Genomic DNA, 10,239 nt, shown 5'->3' with positions numbered 1-10,239 from the left:
TCAGCAGGAGTTACGTGATCTCCCCAATATATGGCATAAGGTTCGATGTCAGAGTAAAATAAGTGCATTGCTCTGTAGTAGTTCTTTAGAAACAAACCTAATTGGGTCCTGACCAGTCACCTGGAAAAAAATGTAGGCCGGGCAAACAGGAGGAAGACTGTCTCCTGAAAGCAAAACTTTACTATATGTAGTTCTTTGATGGGTGTTTGGCTTGTTCCTCATGTGTTTTCTGTTGCTGTAAGCTTTGGCTACACTCATGAACCTGTAGAGAACAGCAGAAATGTGACAGCACTAGCTGCCAGTGGTGACAGTCAGCTTGAAGCTCCAAAGGCGGCTTTCACTGTGTCTTTCTTTGCCAGCCCCTGTGTTCCAGCTTTCCTGCTGCTGGGCTTGTGTTGTTAACGCCCAGACTTGCAGCAGAATGAATCGGAGTTGATGGCAGATGCTTATTACTGCCTGCTGAGAACCTGACTTTGTGTTTTCTAGACTGTATTTTTAGAAGTACACTAAGTGCAGGTGGGTTGCAGAACTGCTTAGCAATTCTTCTGTTATTCTTTTCCCTTTTGTGATAGCATTTCTCTTGGCTACAAATCCTCCTCACTTCTGTAAAACCAAAGATGGTCGGTATTCCTTCAGCACGAAGTCAGCCAATGGAGACCAATTCTTCTGTTCTAGTTTCTAAATATCTCTAGCATAAACAAAGTCAACAAATTGCTTGTGTGACTGCATAAATTGAATCACGATGAGCTGGTCTTTTATCTCTTTATCGGAAAGATGCATTTTTAATGGTGAAAACGGTTAAGCGGAGCACTGTCACCAGCGTGTGAAGCAGCAGACTGCTGTAGTTTTAGAAGTACAGAAGGTCTGGATGATCACTGCTGTACTAACTGGATGGCAGTAAGAACGTTTATAGCAGTTAAAAGACAACAAATTTTTTCCCCTCTCCCACCCTCCTTTCTGGTTGAGAATAGTTATTGATAGCTGCACTTTGGCTGGCATTTGGGTGTGTTTTTGTGTAAGATAAGAACTTTGCGTCGGTGTCGAATGCCTGATATGTAGCAGGATATGATATGTGGCTTATTTTGTCTCTGTTCATGTTTCACTGCTGTGGCTGGGTTCTCCTATCTTGTGGATATGCAACTTAACACTAACTGAAGGGAGAGTCATGTCCGATTGCTCCTAATTTTTCCTCACATTGCGCTGGTTTCTAATTGATAGATGCCAAACTCTTTCCATAATTAACAAAGCGTGGGGTGTTGATTTCTGGACGGTATCCTGTTCCTCTTTTGTTCGTTTTTAAGTATACATAGTTAGATCGTGAGTGGGACTCGTTCTTCAAATCTGAAGCAGCACGAGGACTTCCAGCCCGAAGTCAGGAAATACTTTGGCTTTTGAAGCGTAACGGTTGCTGCAGAGCTCTGGCTGTGCTGTGATATCACGAACCGAGCCTGAGGAAATGTTGCGACAGCACTGCCAGCCCTGTGTGAGAGGGGGAATCTTTCTGCGCTCGCTTATCCCAGGAACCTGTTCCTGAGTCCTCATGTTCATGACACTAAAGTTCGGTGAGTTTTACTTGGACATGGCTGTGCTTCTGAACTGGAGGCCACACCGGAAGGTACTGACTGCTCCTCACGTGCGTGCGTGTCTTGTGTCTCGTTCGTCTTGTGTCTCTTTGGTGGAAGGGATCTGACGCTGCACCTCGCGTGGTGATGGACTGAGAGGGGACGAGCTTCTTCCTTGTTTTGAAAATAATCGCCTTGCTAGAACTGCTGTCATTAAGTAGCCAGATTTGTTACCATGTTTGTTAGTACTTCACAGTCATGCTAATGTTTATAAGCCTTATGGAATGAAGCCCGGCTTTGCTTTGTTAATAAATTCCACACTGACATTTTCCATGTGGAAGCTAGAAACAGACTAACAAGAGCTGCAGCTTCTCTGCACAGTGAAATTCTGTCCAGCTGTGGAAATAATGGTATACAACAAGTGAATTTTGTTCTTTGCAATATCTGTAGTGTTGAAGTTCTAAGTTTGGGTTAAAATTGAAAGCACTGCTTGGTAACTACTGCAGGATGCATTTGAATGTTCTCTCTCCAGCAAAAAGGGGAGCTCCACCTTTGTTCACTGGAGGCTGTTGTAAATTCAAAGAGAGTGTATATATATTTTTCTTTTTAATGCTTCAACTTCTGTCACCGCTATTCGAGAAAGCATGCAGTATCACCATGGAGATACTCTGCCTATTCTAGTGTTGTGACAAATGTTCTAGCGTTATGCTGCAGCATGCATGATTTAGTAGGCTTGATAGCCTCTCTGTTTTGCAATTTCAAGATATTGGTGATAAATACCTCATAACTGAAGTTCTTTTTTGGGGTTTTAAGGCAGGGTTGATAAAGTTGGAATTAATTTTAACAAAAACTTAGTTGCATGACGTGAGAAGACATGCAAAGAAAGTTTTAATTTGATGTTAATTGTTTTCCTGTAGTCCTCTCTTCGGTTTTAATCAAGTCAGATAAAAGAGCTTGCCTTAGTTACATCAGTTAAACTGATGTTTCCAACATGAAAATATGTTTCTGCGTTGAACACAGTGAAGTTTCTTGATGTATAATAGAATAGTTCTTGGCAGTACTATCTACATGCACTTTGAACAGAGTACTACTTACGCACGAGGAAGGTGTTTGCTCTCCATTTATGTGTTTACCCTGTTGCAGGTCTAGTCATAAGGGACAGAACTGGATAGAGCCCATGAACTGCAGAGCTGGAATTAGCAGATCTGGGGTATTAATGTATCTGTCCTCTAGCCAGGGCAAAGTGCTGCAGCCTTGTTCTACACTAGTTGGCCAAATGGATGATGTGCTGCAGTAGCTCATAAAGACTATAACCAAAGTCATGGGGCAGGTGGGACGAAGGGGGTGTAAGGTACAAATAGAACAGATTGGGGGACCATTTGGCTAAAACTGATATTAGTTTCAGCTTACCAAAACTCTACTGTCTGTAGGAAACAGAATTTGTGACAGTATAACACCTATCACGCTTTACTTTTTACGTTGTATATTCAGAGCTGAATCTTATTGTAGGTGGTGCAGAACTCGACCAGTGCCATCTGTTCTGAGTACAGCTAACTTTGCTTATTGAATCGCCACGTCTTGAATCAGATCTAATTGGTTGAAGCGTGATTTATACAATCTTAGGCTACTCAAATATGAATAATAACAAATTTAATTTGGATTCCCAAGTGGGTTTTTTTCTCCTTAATTAGACTTATTAGATCGATCCTGTTTCCCTGGAGTGAAATATTGCCTCTTTAATGTAATGATGAAGCTCTTCTTACTTGCCTCTTAACTCACAGTCTTGTATGTTTGATTTTGGTGGTTTGGGGTTTTTTTTGTTTTGTTTGGGTTTTTTCCCCTCAACCAAGTTTTGGATTGTTCCTCACACTGAGGAGCAGAACTCGTATCACAGGTCTAGTCTTGTACTCATGGTGCCCACTGTCCATCCTTGTCTTTTTGGCCTCTTGCATTTGTGGGGGTTTTGGTACAGGCCCTGAAGAAGGATCTCTGCTCTTCTGAGTTCTCTTGGCTCTATTCAGAGATTTAGGAGCTCATATGAGCCCTGTTTCAAGGGTCTTAAAGTTCACTTGCCACTGTTATCTCCTGACAGGCGTGTGCAGCTCTTGACGTCCTGGCGAGGAGGAAAGCTCGTCTGAAGCTCTCACATCCATTTTGTTTGGTATCAATTTATTAATACCTGACAGGGTTCAGTGTGCCTGTAGCTGTTTAAGCATGAAGTCACTGTTGTAGTAGAGAAAGCTTTGTGTGCTGTTCCAACATATTTGAGTAAGCATGTTGTTTAGTCCCTTCACCTAGATAATATAGTATATCTATCTAGTTCTTCATGAAGCTTGTCATGATTTTTGTTTGTTTTTCTGACAACTTTTCAGTTTTTTGCCTGGTGATGTGTGTGCTCCTGGGTTTTAGCTCTTAAGGACCTTGCAGCTTCTGTTTTGGGAGCTCATCCTCCTCTTTTCTTCATCATTTAAAGTGAGAAATTAATAGGCATTTTACAGTCTGTGGTCAATAAATACAATATATTGGACAATTAACATTTAGAATGTCAGTTTAAGATGCTTATAATGTCAATTTGTTTAGACTGGGAATATGTCTATCTCTAACAAGCTTGCATTGTCCTATCACGGTACTGTTTTTAATTATTTTTTTTTAATTTATTTTTATTTTTTGTTAGTAACTGCCTTGTTCTGCTTCATGTAATAGTCTGCTACTCCTCAACAGTTAAAGGAAACTTCATTAATAATACATATAGGCATGGCCTGCATTACGCTTCTGGTTTCTCCTCCTGGTTTGAGAACTGCTGTCCTGTTACGGCACCATCAGCTCCTACCTTTCTGCCTGAGAAGCCCTCTGCAACTCCTTTTGGGGTATAGTCATCTTCTCCTTCTCTGCCCAGCAATATTTGGAAAAAGGTGGTAGGCTCCTAGACCATGGGACTTGGGAGAGGCAAAGCATGGGAGAATTAGATCTTCTTGCATTGTTCCAGCACCACTGGGTTTGTTTGGGCTGGAAGCGTGCCTCTCACCATGCAAATACACTGCCTATCCCCCTCTACTCCAGTCTCCCTCTTTGACATAACAGTCTTTAAGGCTTGACAACAAAAATGCTGAGGATGTTAAATAGATTAATTGCTTAAGTAAAGGATTTATTTTCTTTATATACAGGTGAATGCTGAAAAACTATGCAATAGTTCATTTAACCTTTCTGTTTTGCTCTGCCAGCTGTTACAGTAGTATATGTCCAGGAAGATCTGCAATGGCCCTGTGGGTTTCAGGAGTAAGAATCCCATTTCTCCCCTTTGGCTGCTTTATTTCATGAGACTGCTGCAGGGAAATACTAGAACTTGGAAACACTTTAAGTTTTGAATGTTTCAGGAGTCTGTCTTAATATTACTAAACTGATTTCTAAAAATAGTTAAGCAGTTTCATCCTGTTAATTCAGTCTTTTTAAATCACCATTCTGCTTACTATCTTGTCTAACTTTGCCCTGCAATTTCAACATTAACAGCTAATAAGCTAATATCCAAATCCAAAAAAGTTACACAACTTTGGTGGCGAAACTTTTGTGACTGGGGCTTCTTGATCTACAGAGGAGCAAAATGTTAAAAAGCGATGATGTATGCCAAAGAAGTGTGTAAAAAGTCACGTTGGGGTGGTTGCTATGCTTGATAATTGTGTAACTTTTCCTGTACCTTGCATTTTAGGAAAATATAGATGCAAACTCTTGTTCAGACTCCACTTGATCCCAGTTATGGTTTTTGCCCGAAGTCAAAACATTAAATGAAAATATTGTAATCTGATCAGGTATGTCTCAGGTGGCAGTGGCGCTTGGTTCTTGATAGGGTAGTATCGCTCTGGAAGTGAAGAGGGTCAGGTCTAACAGTATAAGCTGGCACATCATCAATCATTGGGCACATCATCATCGGTATACAGTTATTCCTGCACACTAAAGACCAATAAAATCTGTATGTATGACTAATTGCCCAGCAATGTTATTATCTGTCTTGCATCTTATACTTGAAGCTGTTTTTCACACCATACTATCTAGAGAATCCATAAAACGACCAACAAGCATCTGGAACTGGTTCTGGACCGTCTGACAGATATTTCTTATCCATTGTGATATCCCTGTATTACACTGTTTTCCTCTTCATCTGTATATAAGAAAAATATTCATAACTATGGAGATTAAATGGGTCTCAATTTTTCACCCTGATTTATCACTTTAATTCTGTGGATAGGAAGAAAAATAGGAAAAAAGTCAATACTGATAAGGGTGCACTCTAAAAAATAGCATAGCTTGTAAAAAAAAAAAAAAGTTATCTAAACAAAGCAGGGAATAAGGATTGGTTGGGCAGTATGAGCTGAAACGTCTGCTCTAGTGCTAGGATCCCTCTGTGCTGAAAGGAAAATACTGTAGCAACATATGTGGTAGGTAGAAGCAAAAGCTATAGGGAGCAGGGATTGTGAAATAGTAATTGTGACTCGAATACTAGCGACTGAAGAGTATGCACAATCTGGAAAAGATGGAAATAAAACCAAGTGATAAATAGCAGGATGGTAGGGTGGGTTTTTTTTAAATAGAATTGCAATTACTTAAAACTCTGTGTGTATGCTTGTGGAGGAGATCTCTCGGGGAGGAGGGGACGGATGGGGAATCCTATTGTGGTAGAGTTGGTAGCGTCTTATCCCCCGCCTGCTTGGACATTCGCTGGCAGGGGAGGGGGAGAGATAGGATGTGTTGGGAGGCTATTGGGTATTATTAGAAAGACTTCGGAGTATCTTCTGCAGTCTTTTATCTCAGAAGAGATGAGCAAGCGGCAGAACCCAGTTGTTGGAGTGGAAGTGATGGTACACTTTTTTAAAAATCCAAGTTGCCGCTTAAACAGCTGACATTGTTTATTCTAGTTGATTGTGTGTAGAATTTATGTGTTTTGAATAGAATTATCATTTGTCACGGTACTTTGAATAGAAATGTAAGTGAATTGTCCTGTAACAGGTTCTGGATTCTAAAAAAGGAAATGTTAATTAAAAGACGGCTAGCTTGCGAATTTTGCTAAAATAGAGAGCTAAGGGTTTTAAACTCTAGAGCTTCTTTAAGCACAGGCCATAGAAAGAATAAGAGGACTGATCAGTGGAAAAACAGCTGCATCTTGGAATATGAACCAGCATGTATAAAGTGAGAATTGTCCACGTCCAGCTGAGCTGGCATGGCTGTGAGGAAGCACACCTTGGGCGATGGTAAAGCAGCCTGGTAGTGAGATGAGTGAAGATTAAATACACTCTAGTATCTGTGTCATACCAAGACTAACTCTTGGCCTCACTGAAAACCTGAGATGATGATATCTATAGGGATGAAAGCCAAACAGTCAGTAGATCTCAGGGTAATTGAACTTCATTTTACAATAAATGAACTGGAAGCAGATTTGAGTTGAATGCCCAATGGAGGAGGAGTGTGTAATGGGAGACGGGATTAACACAAAGTAATTTTCCACTGTGACTTGCAAAAGTATTGTCATAGGAGATTACTGCCTCATTAGCAAGTTTCAGCTGGTATCATGTGACTGAAAGAGAGAGATACTGTAGGGAGCATAGATTATTTACTAAGGTATGACTTCAGAGTTTTGGGGTTTTTTTAGTAGAAAAAATACTTTGAAACATATTATCAAATATTATAGGTATGGTGGGAAGCTGTATGGAATACAAAAGCTGTTGATTGATTGCATTGGATTAGGTGAGTGTTGAGAACCCATTTCTCTTGTGAAGAAAATCAGATCGATATCCTCTCTTGATCTCATTGTCACTTGTAACTTCCTCAATGCATGTAACGTGATGCCATTCGTTATCCTTCCAGAGAAGATGAGACCTGGTGAGAAAGAGGTTTGGTTATGCAGAGGTAGCTACTGTCGAAAGAGCAACTAGAACCACTCTGATCTGCAGTCAGTAGAGTTAGACAAGTCCTTGTTTTCTTTAGTGAAGGCAAAATGAAAAAGGAACTGGCATATTAAACGTGCTGATACTGAAGGCAGACATCCTCCCAAGGTGATTGGGATAAAATGGAGGAAGAACCAGGTAGCCTTAAAAGACTGGGTGACACAGGGCTGAAATCGATAGTTTCTACTGGAGATATGCGGTTTGGCCTTACAGGGTATAGTAGGAATCTGTAGATAAGAATGACGGAGGAGAAGAGAGCTTTGGGTGTGCTTCTTAATTGGGGCAGGGAAGTGTGACCTTGAAGTAAGCTATGTCATAGGATGGATGGGGTGAGGTTTTTGTAGTAGATAATAAATGAGAGCTAATGCAATTGTACATGGTACTTTGGTAAAATTTCCATACGCTTGCTGCCTGTATTCCAAAACTGTCAGTTGAAACTGATGGGGATTGCTGGTCTCTTTTTCATTCACAGAACTGTTTCCACAACTGTCCTAAGAATGGAATATCTGGCTCTGCAAAATAAAAACAAAGAAAGAGTGATGGCCTTATGCAAAATACATCAGCAAGAGACGCTGATGTGGGAAAAGGGCTACAGAAAAGAGAAGGCAGTCTCAGTTAAAAAAAAAAAAAGAAAAAAAAAAAAAAGATGTGAACATTTGTCAGTAGATCTGCTGGTAATTTAAAACCTTATGTTCTGAAACAGGTTCCAGTAAAAAATTGAGAAATTATTTGCTGTGCTTCCACTGCATGAATTGTCTATACAGAATTTAGAATTTACTAATTTTATATTGTCAGCCAAGAAGCTAGTGGCACTCTACCGAAGAAATAACTTGTATAAATATTTACATTAACATATGTTTGACGTATCACTGTCTCTGCTATCTCATTTATGGCTACTAAACAGACCTTTCAAACTGTCCCTTAGGTTCCCGATGTCATCAGCAGCATAAGACAAGTCTCCAAAGCAGCACTGAAAGAAGATGCCAAACCAAGTAAGGATAGTGAAGATGCCTTCTATGACTCTCAAAAATTCGAGGTCTTGTACTGTGGAAAGGTGACGGTGGCTCACAAGAAAGCTCCCTCCACACTAATTGATGATTGCATTGAGAAATTCAGCCTTCATGAGCGCCAGCGCCTGAAACTATTAAATGAGCAGCGGAATAACGAGTCAAGTTTGGACTTACCCCTGTGTGAAGGAAATGTGCCAGCTTCTCCATTGGATAGCCCATTTGAGGAGCTGGACAGCCCAAATAACACCGCAGGGCATACTGCGATGTTTACAATCGGCAGCCAGACCAACTTGACCAACCTGGCCAGCACTCGTGGCTCCTTTCCGGAGCGAATTTTAGAGGACTCTGGCTTTGATGAGCAGCAAGAGTTTCGCTCCCGGTGCAGCAGTGTCACTGCAGTTATGCAAAGAAGGGTTCATGACACAAACCTGAAAATACAGCCACGCAGAAGACATGCAAGTGCACCCAGTCACGTTCAGCCCTCCGATTCTGAGAAGAACAGGACAATGTTGTTCCAGGTGTGTGCTAGGATGCGCAATTTCATGTTGGTTTTGCACCGTATCTTCCCCTGTGCAGTTTGAAGCTGAGACAAGTTTTGCAAGATAAGTAGTATGGATCCAGTGTGGTTTCATGATTTGTCATAAATATTTATGTATGTTCATAAATGATTGGAACACAAGTAGCTGAATTTTCTTAAGGAAGTCAGCTCAATTCACGAGCTCAGGTAAATTTTAAGAAAGAGGAATTACTTATGGAGTAATTACTTACAGGAACAGAGTTTCTAGAGAAGTAATTATTTTACATGCAGTTCTGGTTCGTCTGTATTGGTGAGATCTATGACATAGCTGAAAAGCGTGAGTATTCTTTCAAAAAGAGAATCGATGAAGACTTCTGTGTGAACAAATCCTCTTTTTTGTGCAATTAAAAAGAAGCTCACAACTTCACATGAGGCTTTAACAGCCTTATGTTTGAGCCAGCCCCTTTATGATAACTTGTACTGATGTTCAGCTTGTCTTTCCCAGATGACTACTCAAATGTCTCTGCACTGAAGGCTTCTTCCTTCAGACCTCACGGTTATTTCTTCTCTTGCCTGAAGTGCATTTGACATCTTCAGAGCTTGTATTGAGAAAACAAAAGGACACTTAAAGGAGGTGACCCATAAAAGGAAAGATCTTTGGACCTTAAAATAACAGGGGGCTAAATGCCTGGGTTTTGTCTTTCCATTTGCTTTAAAGATCATTCTTGCCTTTTGTTCTCTTGGGCAAACGCTAGCTGAAGTGAGAATGCATTGCCCTTTAGAAAGCCACAGCTATCACTAGTAATGAAAGGGATTTAGCTGAGAAACTCTCCAAGCTCTATGGAATAAGTTCCATACGCTTGAGAAGCAGTTTGGGAAAGCTAAAAGATAACTTGCTGCAGAACCTACTCTTTCTCATCCGGAATGATGACAAAACCAAAAAGTATCACCTTAAGATCAACAGTTTCTCAGCTGATCTATGGTGTAGTTTAGAAAAAATAATAAATCCACAAATTCTGTTTTTTATTGCAGCTTTTAATTTACCCACATTGTTTACTAAAGGTTATAGTATTGCCTGTCAAACGTGATCTTTGGACCAAAATAAAAAGAAAAGGGAGGGGGGAAGAAAAAAGCTGTCTTCTTTCCAAGTCTTTTTCCTATTCAACTGAGTGTATTGTTCTTGCTGAAATATTCTTACTCAACACAGGCTGAATTAT

At 40.4% G+C, this 10,239-nt stretch overlaps 1 protein-coding gene across 1 annotated transcript in view; it reads left to right on the top strand.

Moving 5' to 3' along the window:
- Positions 1-8,680: 8,680 nt before the first annotated feature.
- TBC1D4 (TBC1 domain family, member 4) overlaps positions 8,681-10,239 on the top strand; it is a 47,027-nt gene continuing 45,468 nt past the window's right edge. Inside the window, exon 1 of the mRNA XM_009319515.1 lies at positions 8,681-9,023. Coding sequence (XP_009317790.1) covers positions 8,769-9,023 — 255 coding nt within the window. The 5' untranslated portion in view covers positions 8,681-8,768. The remainder of the gene's footprint in view (positions 9,024-10,239) is intronic.

This window comes from Pygoscelis adeliae, unplaced genomic scaffold (genome assembly GCF_000699105.1).
Source record: "Pygoscelis adeliae isolate BGI_AS28 unplaced genomic scaffold, ASM69910v1 Scaffold500, whole genome shotgun sequence".
Taxonomy (NCBI): Eukaryota; Metazoa; Chordata; class Aves; order Sphenisciformes; family Spheniscidae; genus Pygoscelis; species Pygoscelis adeliae.
This window is presented reverse-complemented; position numbering and strand designations above follow the sequence as displayed.